At 43.2% G+C, this 20,122-nt stretch overlaps 1 protein-coding gene and 1 pseudogene across 2 annotated transcripts in view; both read right to left on the bottom strand.

Annotated features, from left to right (window-relative positions):
- LOC135538283 (tyrosine-protein phosphatase non-receptor type 9-like) overlaps window positions 1-2,148 on the bottom strand; it is a 32,068-nt pseudogene extending 29,920 nt beyond the window's left edge.
- Window positions 2,149-11,398: 9,250 nt separating this feature from the next.
- The window catches only part of uba6 (ubiquitin like modifier activating enzyme 6), a 92,223-nt gene continuing 83,499 nt past the window's right edge, over window positions 11,399-20,122 (bottom strand). Inside the window, exons 30-33 of one of the 2 annotated variants that reach the window (XM_064964195.1) lie at window positions 18,517-18,644; window positions 17,763-17,850; window positions 13,115-13,209; window positions 11,399-12,482 (exon numbers count right to left, since the gene is read on the bottom strand). In XM_064964195.1, the coding sequence (XP_064820267.1) occupies window positions 12,335-12,482; window positions 13,115-13,209; window positions 17,763-17,850; window positions 18,517-18,644 (459 nt within the window). In that variant the 3' untranslated portion in view covers window positions 11,399-12,334. Of the gene's footprint in view, window positions 12,483-13,114; window positions 13,210-17,762; window positions 17,851-18,516; window positions 18,645-20,122 lie in introns of those variants that run through there. The other variant, XM_064964196.1, reaches the window with a different exon arrangement.

Below are 20,122 nucleotides of genomic sequence, written 5' to 3'. Positions count from 1 at the left end.
TTAACAAAAGCACAATCGTTGCACAAATGTACCTACTTTTAAATAAAGGTTAAATTAAATTTTAAAAACCTAACCATAAACATGAATTAATTTATTAAAATTGATACACAGAGGTATATATTTTTAAAACCTGCATATTTAGTTAAAATAAATTCATGTCAGCAGGCAATATTAACCAGGTGAAATTGTGTCACTTCTCTTGCGTTCATTGCAGGCAGAGTCAGGGTGTGTGCAACAGTTTGCAAAGAGCCAGGCGGCCCAAACTAATTTGCCAGAATTCCACCTAATTATGACATAACATTGAAAGTTGCGCAATGTAACAAGCAATATTTAGACTGAGGAATGTCACACATTCGATAAAATATGGAACGGTTCCGTATTTCACTGAAAGAATAAACTATTTGTTTTCGAAAAATGATAATTTCCGGATTTGACCATATTAATGACCCAAAGGCCCATATTTCTGTGTTTATTATATTATAATTAAGTCTATGATTTGATGTCTGACTGAGCGGTGGTAGGCAGCAGCAGGCTCGTAAGCATACATTCAAACTTTACTGTGTTTGCCAGCAGCTCTTAGCAATGCTTGACTGGCTGGCAATACTAAAGTGCCTATAAGAACATCCAATAGTCAAAGGTATATGAAATACAAATGGTACAGAGAGAGAAAGTCAACGAGTCATAATTCCTATAATAACTACATCCTACAGGAACTTAAACGTTAGCTTCTTTACATGGCACATATTGCACTTTTACTTTCTTCTCCAACACTGCGTTTTTGCATTATTTAAACCAAATTGAACATGTTCCATTATTTATTTGAGACTAAATATATGTTATGTATTATATTAAGTTAAAATAAAAGTGTTCATTCAGTATTGTTGTAATTGTCATTTTTACACAAACATAGCATAAATCAGCAGATTATATCGGCTTTTTTTGGTTCTCCAATAATCGGTATCGGAAAATCATAATCTGTCGACCTGTACTTCACACAGCCCTACGTCATGTGCGTGAACTTTAAACTTCCAACTATATACAGTGACGTCAGCGGATATTCAACAAAAACATCCGTTTCCCGACACTTGACAACGGATTGGACTAACTCCTTCCAACAACCAATTTTGGCGAAGGAGTAACATACGAATGTCCCTAGAAAAAAACTTAGCCTAAAAAAAATGTTAACTCCCGTTACAAATGCACGTTAATAAGTGGCAACATGATTCATATAGCACATAATGCGTGTTGCTCGTTAGCTGGAGTAGTTGCATTAAAATAACTAACTCAGAGATGAGAGGACCGAGCAATTCGTAGCTACTAGCTTAGGGCCCTAAGCTACTCGTCTACTGTTGCCAATGTAGTTTAATTAAATAAAGCATTAACTATGGCAGTGTGGTCGAGCATCGACTATTTTATATCTGACAGCGGCTCTTTCGGGTTGTGTAACGTCAACCAGCAATCCCGCCAGCCAGTTGAACGACGAAAACAAACGTTTTACTAGGAACTTGAGAGCAAATTCTGTGAACCGACTGTCGAAAAATAGATAGTGATCAGGCACATTAACTATGACTGAGACCAAACAGTACTCAGAAAGCAAACATGTCACTGGACGTATAAAAAACAACCTTGTACTGACATGTTTAACATCTGAAAGGAAATCGTATAAGGCTCAAATGAAGCAGAACATGTCCATGTTAGTTTTACTATAGTTACCTAGGTGGGAAGTCAAAGAGGACGTGTGTCAACACGGGTCTTCCTCCCCGGCCTAACGTTTAGCTATCGCATGGTAGCCATCTGCGTTCAATAAGTTTTTCAATAATAATAATATGGGTAACAAAATAGGAAATCTAAGCAGTGAGATGTAACTATGTCAGCCAACGCATCCAGACGACAGTGTTCAGCAGCAAGCTAATAGTAGCATGCTAGCGGCTGTCATAATATATGTAACGGGACCAAGGATATTTACGAGACAGTATCCTCACCAAGGACAACGTTGACCCTTACAACCTCACTAGACATTTGGGTTTATTTTTGTTATTGTTTTTGTTTGTTGATGAAATCGAGAGCACTACGGTAATTAAAAAACCCAAGTTCTTACCAGTTCCTCCTGACTCGTCAAGGCTTCCGCCATCTTGAAGCCTCACGTCAACGTCGTTTCGACGTGCTCGTTCACGACGCAGAAGACCGAGTGCGGCGGCGGCGGCGGGGCGCGGTTGTCACGAGTTACCACAGACGCAAAGTCAAAATACGATAAACATATCGCATTTTTTAAACATTTAAATAAATGTATGAAAAAAATAGCTTTTAGGTAATAATTTAAGGGTTCGTGTTAAGCAGAAGGATAGCAGTGTGGTTAATGTTAGGTTTAAAGTCAGATTTAAAGAAGAGAAATTGTAGGAATGGGCGTGGTTTAGCCATAATTATGAATTTGTGGCTCTGGTATCTAATGATGACCAGACGGGAGGCGGGTTAGAGCTATACAGAATCCTTTGGGACGTCCCTTCCCAAAAACCTAACTTTAATAACCCCAAAACTTTAACTATAACCTTTACCTAAACTTACATTTTAACTTCAATTAGGGGGGGACGGGACGTCCCAAGGAGCCCGAATAACATGGACCACGGGAGGAGACTACGGGTCGCCAAAGGGCTCATTCTACAAAAAGTCGAACGTTCCACTTCCAATGGAGATGATGATTTGCTAAATTCTGCACCATTCTTTATTAAAATGTTCAATGACACAACACATGGTGGAAAAGCATAGCGAGGTTTAGTTTAATGAATGTATATCCAGGTTTGTGATGTTATTTTCCATACGTGAATCTCTCTCTGTCATTAAAATAATAAAATAAATAGACGGGCAACAGTTCAGTCACAAAACATCCTGAAAACGATTTTTATTGAGCCATCACTTGACACAACAATTTACATAATATCATGTTTATTTATTATTATTTTCTTTTAAATGTTATGCTTTTGACATTCATTAACAAGGAAATCATGATAGATATTGCCTGTGCAAGACAGTTGGCGACAGCTGCATCCTATTTCCTATACAGGAGTGCAGAATATAGGCAATAGGGTGTAATTTGGGACACAACCCCACGTCAGAGGGTTTAGTAGAGAGATACATGAAAATACAAGGTAGGAAACAGCAGGGACAGATCAGTCTCATTTGGGACACAAGCCCACTTTCTCTCTGACATCACTTCATCTGGGTGCAAACTACAAGCTCAGGGTCCCAAATACCACCCTATTCCCTATATGGTGAACTACTAGTGACCAGAGCCCTATTCCCTAAATAGTGAACTACTAGTGACCAGGGCCCTATTCCCTATAAGAGCGTCTGCTAAATGACTTAAATGTAAATGTAAATAGTGAACTACTAGTGACCAGAGCCCTATTCCCTATATAGTGAACTACTAGTGACCAGGGCCCTATTCCCTATCTAGTGAACTACTAGTGACCAGAGCCCTATTCCCTATCTAGTGAACAACTAGTGACCAGAGCCCTATTCCCTATATAGTACACTACTTTAGACCAGAGCCCTATTCCCTATCTAGTGAACTACTATTGACCAGAGCCCTATTCCCTATCTAGTGAACTACTAGTAACCAGAGCCCTATTCCCTATATAGTGAACTACTAGTGACCAGATCCCTATTCCCTATATAGTGAACTACTAGTGACCAGGGCCCTATTCCCTATATAGTGAACTACTAGTGACCAGAGCCCTATTCCCTATATAGTGAACTACTAGTGACCAGGGCCCTATTCCCTATCTAGTGAACTACTAGTGACCAGAGCCCTATTCCCTATCTAGTGAACAACTAGTGACCAGAGCCCTATTCCCTATATAGTACACTACTTTAGACCAGAGCCCTATTCCCTATCTAGTGAACTACTAGTAACCAGAGCCCTATTCCCTATATAGTGAACTACTAGTGACCAGAGCCCTATTCCCTATCGAGTGAACTACTAGTGACCAGATCCCTATTCCCTATATAGTGAACTACTAGTGACCAGAGCCCTATTCCCTATATAGTGAACTACTAGTGGCCAGAGCCAGAGCCCTATTCCCTATATAGTGAACTACTAGTGACTACTGCCCTATTCCCTATCTAGTGAACTACTAGTGACCAGAGCCCTATTCCCTATATAGTGAACTACTAGTGACCAGGGCCCTATTCCCTATCTAGTGAACTACTAGTGACCAGAACCCTATTCCCTATATAGTGAACTACTAGTGACCAGAGCCCTATTCCCTATATAGTGAACTACTAGTGACCAGAACCCTATTCCCTATATAGTGGTAGTACTATAGACCAGAGCCCTATTCCCTATATAGTGGTACTACTATAGACCAGAACCCTATTCCCTATATAGTGAACTACTAGTGACTACTGCCCTATTCCCTATCTAGTGAACTACTAGTGACCAGAGCCCTATTCCCTATATAGTGAACTACTAGTGACCAGAACCCTATTCCCTATCTAGTGAACTACTAGTGACCAGGGCCCTATTCCCTATATAGTGAACTACTAGTGACCAGAGCCCTATTTCCTATATAGTGAACTACTAGTGACCAGAACCCTATTCCCTATATAGTGAACTACTAGTGACCAGAGCCCTATTCCCTATATAGTGAACTACTAGTGACCAGAACCCTATTCCCTATATAGTGAACTACTAGTGACCAGAGCCCTATTCCCTATATAGTGACCAGAGCCCTATTCCCTATATAGTGCACTACTATAGACCAGAGCCCTATTCCCTATATAGTGGTACTACTATAGACCAGAACCCTATTCCCTATATAGTGGTACTACTAGACCAGAGCCCTATTCCCTATATAGTGGTACTACTATAGACCAGAACCCTATTCCCTATATAGTGGTACTACTATAGACCAGAGCCCTATTCCCTATATAGTGGTACTACTATAGACCAGAGCCCTATTCCCTATATAGTGGTACTACTATAGACCAGAACCCTATTCCCTATATAGTACACTACTATAGACCAGAGCCCTATTCCCTATATAGTGGTACTACTATAGACCAGAGCCCTATTCCCTATATAGTACACTACTATAGACCAGAGCCCTATATAGTGGTACTACTATAGACCAGAACCCTATTCCCTATATAGTGAACTACTAGTGACCAGAGCCCTATTCCCTATATAGTGGTACTACTATAGACCAGAACCCTATTCCCTATATAGTGAACTACTAGTGACCAGAGCCCTATTCCCTATATAGTGAACTACTAGTGACCAGAGCCCTATTCCCTATATAGTGGTACTACTATAGACCAGAACCCTATTCCCTATATAGTGAACTACTAGTGACCAGAACCCTATTCCCTATATAGTGAACTACTTTAGACCAGAGCCTTATTCCCTATATAGTGAACTACTAGTGATCAGAGCCCTATTTCCTATATAGTGCACTACTATAGACCAGAACCCTATTCCCTATATAGTGAACTACTAGTGACCAGAACCCTATTCCCTATATAGTGAACTACTTTAGACCAGAGCCCTATTCCCTATATAGTGAACTACTAGTGATCAGAGCCCTATTTCCTATATAGTGCACTACTATAGACCAGAGCCCTATTCCCTATATAGTGCACTACTATAGACCAGGGCCCTATTCCCTATATAGTGGTACTACTATAGACCAGAACCCTATTCCCTATATAGTGAACTACTGGTGACCAGAGCCCTATTCCCTATATAGTGCACTACTAGTGACCAGAGCCCTATTCCCTATATAGTGAACTACTATAGACCAGAGCCCTATTCCCTATATAGTGGCACTACTATAGACCAGAGCCCTATTTCCTATATAGTGCACTACTATAGATCAGAGCCCTATTCCCTATATAGTGGCACTACTATAGACCAGAGCCCTATTCCCTATATAGTGAACTACTGGTGACCAGAGCCCTATTCCCTATATAGTGCACTACTATAGACCAGAGCCCTATTCCCTATATAGTGCACTACTTTAGACCAGATCCCATAGGGTAGTATGAACACTATATGAAACCTCTTCATTTAACAAGGCAAGTCAGTTAAGAACAAAATGCTTATTTAAAATGACGGCCAACCGGGGAACAGTGGGTTAACTGCCTTGTTCAGAACAACTGATTCTTCTTGGTCAAACGCTCTAACCACTACGCTATCTGCCTGTTTAACAACAGACTAACCTGTTATCATCTCTGTCCCTCCCATCTTCAACAACAGACTAACCTGTTATCATCTCTGTCCCTCCCATCTTCAACAACAGACCAACCTGTTATCATCTCTGTCCCTCCCATCAACAACAACAGACTAACCTGTTATCATCTCTGTCCCTCCCATCTTCAACAACAGACTAACCTGTTATCATCTCTGTCCCTCCCATCTTCAACAACAGACTAACCTGTTATCATCTCTGTCCCTCCCATCTTCAACAACAGACTAACCTGTTATCATCTCTGTCCCTCCCATCTTCAACAACAGACTAACCTGTTATCATCTCTGTCCCTCCCATCTTCAACAACAGACTAACCTGTTATCATCTCTGTCCCTCCCATCTTCAACAACAGACTAACCTGTTATCATCTCTGTCCCTCCCATCTTCAACAACAGACTAACCTGTTATCATCTCTGTCCCTCCCATCTTCAACAACAGACTAACCTGTTATCATCTCTGTCCCTCCCATCTTCAACAACAGACTAACCTGTTATCATCTCTGTCCCTCCCATCTTCAACAACAGACTAACCTGTTATCATCTCTGTCCCTCCCATCTTCAACAACAGACTAACCTGTTATCATCTCTGTCCCTCCCATCTTCAACAACAGACTAACCTGTTATCATCTCTGTCCCTCCCATCTTCAACAACAGACTAACCTGTTATCATCTCTGTCCCTCCCATCTTCAACAACAGACTAACCTGTTATCATCTCTGTCCCTCCCATCTTCAACAACAGACTAACCTGTTATCATCTCTGTCCCTCCCATCTTCAACAAGACTAACCTGTTATCATCTCTGTCCCTCCCATCTTCAACAGACTAACCTGTTATCATCTCTGTCCCTCCCATCTTCAACAACAGACTAACCTGTTATCATCTTCAACAACAGACTAACCTGTCCCTCCCATCTTCAACAACAGACTAACCTGTTATCATCTCTGTCCCTCCCATCAACAACAGACTAACCTGTTATCCTCTCTGTCCCTCCCATCTTCAACAACAGACTAACCTGTTATCATCTCTGTCCCTCCCATCTTCAACAACAGACTAACCTGTTATCCTCTCTGTCCATCTTCCCATCTTCCCAACAACAGACTAACCTGTTATCATCTCTGTCCCTCCCATCTTCAACAACAGACTAACCTGTTATCATCTCTGTCCCTCCCATCTTCAACAACAGAATAACCTGTTATCATCTCTGTCCCTCCCATCTTCAACAACAGACTAACCTGTTATCATCTCTGTCCCTCCCATCTTCAACAACAGACTAACCTGTTATCATCTCTGTCCCTCCCATCTTCAACAACAGACTAACCTGTTATCATCTCTGTCCCTCCCATCTTCAACAACAGACTAACCTGTTATCATCTCTGTCCCTCCCATCTTCAACAACAGACTAACCTGTTATCATCTCTGTCCCTCCCATCTTCAACAACAGACTAACCTGTTATCATCTCTGTCCCTCCCATCTTCAACAACAGACTAACCTGTTATCATCTCTGTCCCCTCCCATCTTCAACAACAGACTAACCTGTTATCATCTCTGTCCCTCCCATCTTCAACAACAGACTAACCTGTTATCATCTCTGTCCCTCCCATCAACAACAGACTAACCTGTTATCATCTCTGTCCCATCTTCCATCTGTTTCAACAACAGACTAACCTGTTATCATCTCTGTCCCCTCCCATCTTCAACAACAACAGACTAACCTGTTATCATCTCTGTCCCTCCCATCTTCAACAACAGACTAACCTGTTATCATCTATATCCCCTCCCATCTTCAGACTAACCGGTTATCACAACAGACTAACCTGTTATCATCTCTGTCCCCTCCCATCTTCAACAACAACAGACTAACCTGTTATCATCTCTGTCCCTCCCATCTTCAACAACAGACTAACCTGTTATCATCTATATCCCCTCCCATCTTCAACAACAACAGACTAACCGGTTATCATCTCTGTCCACTCCCATCTTCAACAACAGACTAACCTGTTATCATCTCTGTCCCCTCCCATCTTCAACAACAACAGACTAACCTGTTATCATCTCTGTCCCTCCCATCTTCAACAACAGACTAACCGGTTATCATCTCTGTCCCTCCCATCTTCAACAACAGACTAACCTGTTATCATCTCTGTCCCCTCCCATCTTCAACAACAGACTAACCTGTTATCATCTCTGTCCCTCCCATTAAAAACAGACCAACCTGTTATCATCTCTGTCCCTCCCATCTTCAACAACAGACTAACCTGTTATCATCTCTGTCCCTCCCATTAAAAACAGACCAACCTGTTATCATCTCTGTCCCTCCCATCTTCAACAACAGACTAACCTGTTATCATCTCTGTCCCTCCCATTAAAAACAGACCAACCTGTTATCATCTCTGTCCCTCCCATTCTCAACAACAGACTAACCTGTTATCATCTCTGTCCCTCCCATCTTCAACAACAGACTAACCTGTTATCATCTCTGTCCCCTCCCATCTTCAACAACAGACTAACCTGTTATCATCTCTGTCCCTCCCATCTTCAACAACAGACTAACCTGTTATCATCTCTGTCCCTCCCATCTTCAACAACAGACCAACCTGTTATCATCTCTGTCCCCTCCCATCTTCAACAACAGACTAACCTGTTATCATCTCTGTCCCTCCCATCTTCAACAACAGACTAACCTGTTATCATCTCTGTCCCCTCCCATCTTCAACAACAACAGACTAACCTGTTATCTCTGTCCTCTCCCATCTTCAACAACAACAGACTAACCTGTTATCATCTCTGTCCCCTCCCATCTTCAACAACAGACTAACCTGTTATCATCTCTGTCCCTCCCATCTTCAACAACAGACTAACCTGTTATCATCTCTGTCCCCTCCCATCTTCAACAACAGACTAACCTGTTATCATCTCTGTCCCTCCCATCTTCAACAACAGACTAACCTGTTATCATCTCTGTCCCCTCCCATCTTCAACAACAGACTAACCTGTTATCATCTCTGTCCCCTCCCATCTTCAACAACAACAGACTAACCTGTTATCATCTCTGTCCCTCCCATCTTCAACAACAACAGACTAACCTGTTATCATCTCTGTCCCTCCCATTCTCAACAACAGACTAACCTGTTATCATCTCTGTCCCTCCCATCTTCAACAACAGACTAACCTGTTATCATCTCTGTCCCTCCCATTCTCAACAACAGACTAACCTGTTATCATCTCTGTCCCTCCCATCTTCAACAACAGACTAACCTGTTATCCTCTCTGTCCCCTCCCATCTTCAACAACAACAGACTAACCTGTTATCATCTCTGTCCCTCCCATCTTCAACAACAGACTAACCTGTTATCATCTGTTTATATAGTGAATGGCTGACGTGGCTTCTGACTGAGGAGAGCATATAGGGGGCGTCCCAATAATATCTCCATCCTTCTTTGATTGGTGGAGGCATATAGGGGGCGTCCCAATAATATCTCCTTCCTTCTTTGATTGGTGGAGGCATATAGGGGGCGTCCCAATAATATCTCCTTCCTTCTTTGATTGGTGGAGGCATATAGGGGGCGTCCCAATAATATCTCCTTCCTTCTTTGATTGGTGGAGGCATATAGGGGCGTCCCAATAATATCTCCATCCTTCTTTGATTGGTGGAGGCATATAGGGGCGTCCCAATAATATCTCCTTCCTTCTTTGATTGGTGGAGGCATATAGGGGCGTCCCAATAATATCTCCTTCCTTCTTTGATTGGTGGAGGCATATAGGGGCGTCCCAATAATATCTCCTTCCTTCTTTGATTGGTGGAGGCATATAGGGGGCGTCCCAATAATATCTCCTTCCTTCTTTGATTGGTGGAGGCATATAGGGGGCGTCCCAATAATATCTCCATCCTTCTTTGATTGGTGGAGGCATATAGGGGGCGTCCCAATAATATCTCCTTCCTTCTTTGATTGGTGGAGGCATATAGGGGGCGTCCCAATAATATCTCCTTCCTTCTTTGATTGGTGGAGGCATATAGGGGGCGTCCCAATAATATCTCCATCCTTCTTTGATTGGTGGAGGCATATAGGGGCGTCCCAATAATATCTCCATCCTTCTTTGATTGGTGGAGGCATATAGGGGGCGTCCCAATAATATCTCCATCCTTCTTTGATTGGTGGAGGCATATAGGGGGCGTCCCAATAATATCTCCTTCCTTCTTTGATTGGTGGAGGCATATAGGGGGCGTCCCAATAATATCTCCATCCTTCTTTGATTGGTGGAGGCATATAGGGGGCGTCCCAATAATATCTCCTTCCTTCTTTGATTGGTGGAGGCATGGGTTAGTAGGAATCATCATATTTATGATGCCAAGTCATTTCCTTTTAAAAACCTGTGAAGGGAAGTGAACAAGTGCACACTCTGGGAGGAAGGAGAGACGATTGGGGACACGCCTATGTCGCTATCAATCATCCAAAATCCCCCATGAGCCAATAGGAACGTTTAGGTGACGATTGTGATCCCGCCTTTTAAGCCCTCCCTCCCTCCCTCTAATGAAAACCACAGAAAGTGTGCATGTATGGGTGTGTAAACACTGTCATTTTTATTCTTAGCATCATCGTCGTCGTCGTGACAAACACAACAAGGTTGTTAGTTAAGGCATGTGCATAGCAGTCTGAGCTGTGCTTTAAACCAGAGTAGAAAACACCAGTCAGAGCTTTAAACCAGAGTAGAAAACACCAGTCAGAGCTGTGCTTTAAACCAGAGTAGAAAACACCAGTCAGAGCTGTGCTTTAAACCAGAGTAGAAAACACCAGTCAGAGCTGTGCTTTAAACCAGAGTAGAAAACACCAGTCAGAGCTGTGCTTTAAACCAGAGTAGAAAACACCAGTCAGAGCTGTGCTTTAAACCAGAGTAGAAAACACCAGTCAGAGCTGTGCTTTAAACCAGAGTAGAAAACACCAGTCAGAGCTGTGCTTTAAACCAGAGTAGAAAACACCAGTCAGAGCTGTGCTTTAAACCAGAGTAGAAAACACCAGTCAGAGCTGTGCTTTAAACCAGAGTAGAAAACACCAGTCAGAGCTGTGCTTTTTAGAAAACACAGTCAGAGTAGTAGAAAACACCAGTCAGAGCTGTGCTTTAAACCAGAGTAGAAAACACCAGTCAGAGCTGTGCTTTAAACCAGAGTAGAAAACACCAGTCAGAGCTGTGCTTTAAACCAGAGTAGAAAACACCAGTCAGAGCTGTGCTTTAAACCAGAGTAGAAAACACCAGTCAGAGCTGTGCTTTAAACCAGAGTAGAAAACACCAGTCAGAGCTGTGCTTTAAACCAGAGTAGAAAACACCAGTCAGAGCTGTGCTTTAAACCAGAGTAGAAAACACCAGTCAGAGCTGTGCTTTAAACCAGAGTAGAAAACACCAGTCAGAGCTGTGCTTTAAACCAGAGTAGAAAACACCAGTCAGAGCTGTGCTTTAAACCAGAGTAGAAAACACCAGTCAGAGCTGTGCTTTAAACCAGAGTAGAAAACACCAGTCAGAGCTGTGCTTTAAACCAGAGTAGAAAACACCAGTCAGAGCTGTGCTTTAAACCAGAGTAGAAAACACCAGTCAGAACGGTGTTTTAAACCAGAGTAGAAAACACAGAGGGACTACTATGTACACAGTCAAGTGCTTCCCTCTTCTCATAGAGGTAGAAAGAGAACTCATCAGACCAGGTTATATCCATCTAGAGCCACCTTTCTACCTCTATGCTCTTTCTCTAATAATGGTCCATGGGGCCAGCCCTGTTCTAGAATCACCATCTGTTCTTGAATCAACATATATTCTAGCATCAACATATATTCTAGAATCAACATATATTCTAGAATCCACCCATTCTAGAATCAAAATATATTCTAGAATCAACATATATTCGAGAATCAACATCTGTTCTAGAATCCACCCCTGTTCTAGAATCCACCCCTGTTCTAGAATCCACCCCTGTTCTAGAATCCACCCCTGTTCTAGAATCCATCCCTGTTCAAGACTACCACTGTTGTCAACTAGGGTTTTGCAGGTACAGGGGGTCAGTTCGAGGGGACTGAGGGCGTCAGGGATGTTATGGTCCGGGCGTGTCAGGCGGTGTGAGCGTCTCCGTCGGGGCTGAAGTAGTACCTAACGGGGGGTCCAGGAAGGTCCTCATCGCCATCTGACTCTGGAGCGAAGGACACGGTCAGGTCAACATAGCCACGGTCTACAGACGGCTTGATCAACTTCTGCATCCTGGGAGAGGAGGGGGGAGGAGAGGGAGGAGAGGGAGGAGAGAGGGGGAGAGAGGGGGAGGGAGGAGAGGGAGGGGAGAGGGGGAGGGAGGAGAGGGAGGGGGTGAGGGGGAGGGAGGAGAGGGAGGAGAGGGAGGAGAGGGAGGAGAGGGGGGAGGGAGGGAGAGGGAGGAGAGGGGGAGAGGGAGGGAGAGGGAGGAGAGGGAGGGAGAGAGGGGGAGAGAGGGGGAGGGAGGAGAGGGAGGAGAGGGGAGAGGGAGGGAGAGGGAGGAGAGAGGGGGAGAGGGAGGGGAGAGAGGAGAGGGAGGGGAGAGGGGGAGAGGGAGGAGAGGGAGGAGAGGGAGGGAGAGGGAGGAGAGGGGGGAGGGAGGGGAGAGGGGGAGGGGGGAGAGGGAGGGAGGGGGAGGGAGGGAGAGGGAGGAGAGGGAGGGGAGAGGGGGAGGGAGGAAGGAGAGGGAGGAGAGGGGGAGGGAGGAGAGGGAGGGGAGAGGGGGAGGGACGAAAATTCACAGTGACTCAGGAGGACACAGTGTGTGTGTGTGTGTGTGTGTACGTGTGTGTGTGTGTGTGTGTGTGTGTGTGTGTGTGTGTGTGTGTGTGTGTGTGTGTGTGTGTGTGTGTGTGTGTGCTTACGTTAGTTTCAGTCTCTTGTTGTGTCCTGGCATCACAGGAACATAGAGCATCTTCACTCCATGGACAACCATGGTAGGTTCTATCCCATAATGCACCTGTAATACAACAGTCAACACCATGGTAGGTTCTATCCCATAATGCACCTGTAATTCAACACAGTCAACACCATGGTAGGTTCTATCCCATAATTCACCTGTAATAAAACAGTCAACACCATGGTAGGTTCTATCCCATAATTCACCTGTAATAAAACAGTCAACACCATGGTAGGTTCTATCCCATAATTCACCTGTAATAAAACAGTCAACACCATGGTAGGATCAATTCCATAATACTACACAGTCAACACCATGGTAGGTTCTATCCCATAATTCACCTGTAATAAAACAGTCAACACCATGGTAGGTTCTATCCCATAATTCACCTGTAATAAAACAGTCAACACCATGGTAGGTTCTATCCCATAATGCACCTGTAATAAAACAGTCAACACCATGGTAGGATCTATCCCATAATTCACCTGTAATACAACTCAGTCAACACCATGGTAGGCTCCATCCCATAATTCAACACAGTCAACACCATGGTAGGTTCTATCCCATAATGCACCTGTAATAAAACAGTCAACACCATGGTAGGTTCTATCCCATAATGCACCTGTAATACAACAGTCAACACCATGGTAGGTTCTATCCCATAATGCACCTGTAATTCAACACAGTCAACACCATGGTAGGTTCTATCCCATAATTCACCTGTAATAAAACAGTCAACACCATGGTAGGTTCTATCCCATAATTCACCTGTAATAAAACAGTCAACACCATGGTAGGTTCTATCCCATAATTCACCTGTAATAAAACAGTCAACACCATGGTAGGATCAATTCCATAATACTACACAGTCAACACCATGGTAGGTTCTATCCCATAATTCACCTGTAATAAAACAGTCAACACCATGGTAGGTTCTATCCCATAATTCACCTGTAATAAAACAGTCAACACCATGGTAGGTTCTATCCCATAATGCACCTGTAATAAAACAGTCAATGCCATGGTAGGCTCCATCCCATAATTCAACACAGTCAACACCATGGTAGGCTCTATCCCATAATTCACCTGTAATACAACTCAGTCAACACCATGGTAGGCTCTTTCCCATAATTCACCTGTAATACATCACAGTCAACACCATGGTAGGCTCCATCCCATAATTCACCTGTAATACAACTCAGTCAACACCATGGTAGGCTCCATCCCATAATTCAACACAGTCAACACCATGGTAGGCTCTATCCCATAATTCACCTGTAATACAATACAGTCAACACCATGGTAGGTTCTATCCCATAATTCACCTGTAATACAACTCAGTCAACACCATGGTAGGATCTATCCCATAATTCACCTGTAATACAACACAGTCAACACCATGGTAGGCTCTATCCCATAATACAACACAGTCAACACCATGATAGGATCTATCCCATAATTCACCTGTAATACAACACAGTCAACACCATGGTAGGCTCTATCCCATAATACAACACAGTCAACACCATGGTAGGCTCCATCCCATAATTCAACACAGTCAACACCATGGTAGGTTCTATCCCATAATTCACCTGTAATAAAACAGTCAACACCATGGTAGGCTCCATCCCATAATTCAACACAGTCAACACCATGGTAGGTTCTATCCCATAATTCACCTGTAATACAATACAGTCAACACCATGGTAGGATCTATCCCATAATTCAACTGTAATAACAACACATTCAACACCATGGTAGAATTTATCCCATAATACAACACAGTCAACACCATGGTAGGATCTATCCCATAATTCACCTGTAATAACAACACATTCAACACCATGGTAGAATCTATCCCATAATTCAACACAGTCAACACCATGGTAGGTTCTATCCCATAATGCACCTGTAATACAACACAGTCAACACCATGGTAGGATCTATCCCATAACTCACCTGTAATACAACACAGTCAACACCATGGTAGGCTCTATCCCATAATACAACACAATCAACACCATGGTAGGATCTATCCCATAATTCACCTGTAATACAACAGTCAACACTATGGTAGGTTCTATCCCATAATTCACCTGTAATACAACACAGTCAACACCATGGTAGGATCTATCACACAATACAGATAGTGGATTAATATAGTAATGAATGTGTCTCACTGTGTTGATGAAGTCAGATAGTGGATTAATACAGTAATGAATGTGTCTCACCAACACTGCGTTGATGAAGTCAGAGAGGGGATTAATACAGTAATGAATGTGTCTCACCAACACTGCGTTGATGAAGTCAGATAGTGGATTAATACAGTAATGAATGTGTCTCACCAACACTGTGTTGATGAAGTCAGATAGTGGATTAATACAGTAATGAATGTGTCTCACTGTGTTGATGAAGTCAGATAGTGGATTAATACAGTAATGAATGTGTCTCACTGTGTTGATGAAGTCAGAGAGTGGATTAATACAGTAATGAATGTGTCTCACTGTGTTGATGAAGTCAGAGAGTGGATTAATACAGTAATGAATGTGTCTCACCAACACTGTGTTGATGAAGTCAGAGAGGGGATTAATATAGTAATGAATGTGTCTCACTGTGTTGATGAAGTCAGAGAGGGGATTAATACAGTAATGAATGTGTCTCACTGTGTTGATGAAGTCAGAGAGGGGATTAATACAGTAATGAATGTGTCTCACTGTGTTGATGAAGTCAGATAGTGGATTAATACAGTAATGAATGTGTCTCACTGTGTTGATGAAGTCAGAGAGTGGATTAATGTAGTAATGAATGTGTCTCACTGTGTTGATGAAGTCAGAGAGAGGATTAATATAGTAATGAATGTGTCTCACTGTGTTGATGAAGTCAGAGAGGGGATTAATACAGTAATGAATGTGTCTCACTGTGTTGATGAAGTCAGAGAGTGGATTAATACAGTAATGAATGTGTCTCACCAACACTGTGTTGATGAAGTCAGAGAGGGGATTAATACAGTAATGAATGTGTCTCACTGTGTTGATGAAGTCAGATAGTGGATTAATACAGTAATGAATGTGTCTCACTGTGTTGATGAAGTCAGAGAGTGGATTAATGTAGTAATGAATGTGTCTCACTGTGTTGATGAAGTCAGAGAGAGGATTAATATAGTAATGAATGTGTCTCACTGTGTTGATGAAGTCAGAGAGGGGATTAATACAGTAATGAATGTGTCTCACTGTGTTGATGAAGTCAGAGAGTGGATTAATACAGTAATGAATGTGTCTCACCAACACTGTGTTGATGAAGTCAGAGAGGGGATTAATATAGTAATGAATGTGTCTCACTGTGTTGATGAAGTCAGAGAGGGGATTAATACAGTAATGAATGTGTCTCACTGTGTTGATGAAGTCAGAGAGGGGATTAATGTAGTAATGAATGTGTCTCACTGCGTTGATGAAGTCAGATAGTGGATTAATATAGTAATGAATGTGTCTCACTGTGTTGATGAAGTCAGAGAGTGGATTAATACAGTAATGAATGTGTCTCACTGTGTTGATGAAGTCAGATGTGGATTAATGATGAATGTGTCACTGTGTTGATGAAGTCAGAGAGGGGATTAATACAGTAATGAATGTGTCTCACTGTGTTGATGAAGTCAGAGAGGGGATTAATACAGTAATGAATGTGTCTCACTGTGTTGATGAAGTCAGAGAGGGGATTAATACAGTAATGAATGTGTCTCACTGTGTTGATGAAGTCAGAGAGGGGATTAATACAGTAATGAATGTGTCTCACTGTGTTGATGAAGTCAGAGAGGGGATTAATACAGTAATGAATGTGTTTCACTGTGTTGATGAAGTCAGGGATATGAATGTGATTGAAATGTAGTAATGAATGTGTCTCACTGTGTTGATGAAGTCAGAGAGAGGATTAATACAGTAATGAATGTGTCTCACTGCGTTGATGAAGTCAGATAGGGGATTAATGTAGTAATGAATGTGTCTCACTGTGTTGATGAAGTCAGAGAGGGGATTAATACAGTAATGAATGTGTCTCACTGTGTTGATGAAGTCAGAGAGGGGATTAATACAGTAATGAATGTGTCTCACTGTGTTGATGAAGTCAGATAGTGGATTAATGTAGTAATGAATGTGTCTCACTGTGTTGATGAAGTCAGAGAGAGGATTAATACAGTAATGAATGTGTCTCACTGCGTTGATGAAGTCAGATAGTGGATTAATATAGTAATGAATGTGTCTCATTGTGTTGATGAAGTCAGATAGGGGATTAATACAGTAATGAATGTGTCTCACTGCATTGATGAAGTCAGAGAGGGGATTAATATAGTAATGAATGTGTCTCACTGTGTTGATGAAGTCAGATAGGGGATTAATACAGTAATGAATGTGTCTCACTGTGTTGATGAAGTCAGAGAGGGGATTAATACAGTAATGAATGTGTCTCACTGTGTTGATGAAGTCAGAGAGAGGATTAATGTAGTAATGAATGTGTCTCACTGTGTTGATGAAGTCAGATAGTGGATTAATATAGTAATGAATGTGTCTCACTGTGTTGATGAAGTCAGAGAGGGGATTAATATAGTAATGAATGTGTCTCACCAACACTGCGTTGATGAAGTCAGAGAGGGAGAAGTGTTGGTGACCCCACACAGTCCAGCGGTCCCAGATAGAGAAAGAGATGTCTTCCCTGAGGAGGAGAACACACAGACAGGACTCAGTGTTAGAGAGAGACAGAAACAGACAGAGAGAGAGAGAGAGACAGAGACAGGACTCAGTGGCAGAAAGACAGGGACAGAGAGACAGAGAGGGAGAGAGAGAGGGAGAGAGACAGAGACACAGACAGAGAGGGAGAGAGATAGAGACAGAGACAGAGATAGAGACAGAGACAGAGAGAAGTGTTAGAGACCACACAGCCCCGAGGTCCCAAATAGAGAAAGAGATGTATTTTCTGTTTGTATGTGTGTGTCTGTGTACAGGTGTGTGTGTGTGTGTGTGTGTTCAGGTGTGTGTGTACAGGTGTGTGTGTGTGTGTTCAGGTGTGTGTGTGTGTGTTCAGGTGTGTGTGTGTGTGTGTGTGTTCAGGTGTGTGTGTGTGTGTGTGTGTTCAGGTGTGTGTGTGTGTGTTCAGGTGTGTGTGTGTGTACAGGTGTGTGTGTACAGGTGTGTGTGTACAGGTGTGTGTGTACAGGTCTGTGTGTACAGGTCTGTGTGTACAGGTCTGTGTGTACAGGTGTGTGTGTGTGTACAGGTGTGTGTGTACAGGTGTGTGTGTGTGTGTGTGTGTGTGTGTGTACAGGTCTGTGTGTACAGGTGTGTGTGTACAGGTGTGTGTGTACAGGTGTGTCTCTCCTACCTGATCTGTGTTCTCTTGACAGGAGCAGCCTCGGTGAGGACCATGACAGGAATGGCCAGGTTGAAGAAACAGTTGTTGAACGACTCAAACCCGTATCCTCCCACCACCTTCACCAGCTCCAACGACACCTGGGGACCACAGCACAACCACTCACCTGACGACTCACCAGACGACCGCCCCCCCAGATGACCCCCAGACGACCCCCAGACGACTCACCAGACGGCCCCTCCCCAGACGACCCCCCCAGACGGCCCCAGACGACCCCCAGACGACTCCCAGACGGCCCCCCCAGAGGACCCCCACCCCACCCAGACCACCTCCCCAGAGGACCCCCCAGACGACCCCCCCCAGAGTACTCCTGCTCACCCAATTCAGTCATTTCTACCATCTAAAACCATTTCCTACCAGTCTGATAAGATATAGAACTAGAGAACTAGAGAGTACTCCTGCTCACCCAATTCAGTCATTTAAAACCATTTCCTACCAGTCTGATGAGATATAGAACTAGAGAACTAGAGAGTACTCCTGCTCACCTGATTCAGTCATTAACTACCATCTAAAATAAATAATCTAATTTACATTAGTATTCAAACCCCGGAGTGAATACATGTTAGAATCACCTTCGGCAGCGACTCCAGCTAGGAGTCTTCTTGGGTAAGTCTCTAGGAGTCATTACAGCTGGGAGTCTTTCTGGGTACGTCTCTGGGAGTCATTACAGCTAGGAGTCTTTCTGGGTACGTCTCTGGGAGTCATTACAGCTAGGAGTCTTTCTGGGTAAGTCTCTAGGAGTCATTACAGCTAGGAGTCTTTCTGGGTAAGTCTCCAGGAGTCATTACAACTAGGAGTCATTCTGGGTAAGTCTCTAGGAGTCATTACAGCTGTGAGTCTTCTTGGCTAAGTTTCTAAGAGTCATTAAGCTGGGAGTCTTTCTGGGTACGTCTCGAAGAGTCATTACAGCTGGGAGTCTTCTTGGGTAAGTCTCTTCGAGTCTTTACAGCTAGGAGTCTTTCTGGGTACGTCTCTAGGAGTCTTTACAGCTAGGAGTCTTTCTGGGTACGTCTCTAGGAGTCTTTACAGCTGGGAGTCTTTCTGGGTACGTCTCTAGGAGTCATTACAGCTAGGAGTCTGCTTGGGTAAGTCTCTAAGAGTGACTACAGCAGAATAGAGTCTGTCTGGGTGAGTCTCTAGGCGTCTTTACAGCTAGGAGTCTTTCTGGGTAAGTCTCTAGGAGTCATTACAACTAGGAGTCTTTCTGGGTACGTCTCTAGGAGTCTTTACAGCTGGGAGTCTTTCTGGGTACGTCTCTAGGAGTCATTACAGCTAGGAGTCTGCTTGGGTAAGTCTCTAAGAGTGACTACAGCAGAATAGAGTCTTTCTGGGTAAGTCTCTAGGAGTCATTACAGCTTGGAGTCTTTCTGGGTACGTCTCTAGGAGTCATTACAGCTGGGAGTCTTTCTGGGTAAGTCTCCAAGAGTCATTACAGCTAGGAGTCTTTCTGGGTACGTCTCTAGGAGTCATTACAGCTGGGAGTCTTCTTGGGTACGTCTCTAGGTGTATTTACAGCTAGGAGTCTTTCTGGGTAAGTCTCTAGGAGTCATTACAGCTG

The sequence above is a fragment of the Oncorhynchus masou genome, unplaced genomic scaffold (genome assembly GCF_036934945.1).
Source record: "Oncorhynchus masou masou isolate Uvic2021 unplaced genomic scaffold, UVic_Omas_1.1 unplaced_scaffold_936, whole genome shotgun sequence".
Classification (NCBI taxonomy): Eukaryota; Metazoa; Chordata; class Actinopteri; order Salmoniformes; family Salmonidae; genus Oncorhynchus; species Oncorhynchus masou.
The sequence above is the reverse complement of the archived record's forward strand: the minus strand, read 5'-3'. Positions and strand labels throughout refer to the sequence as shown.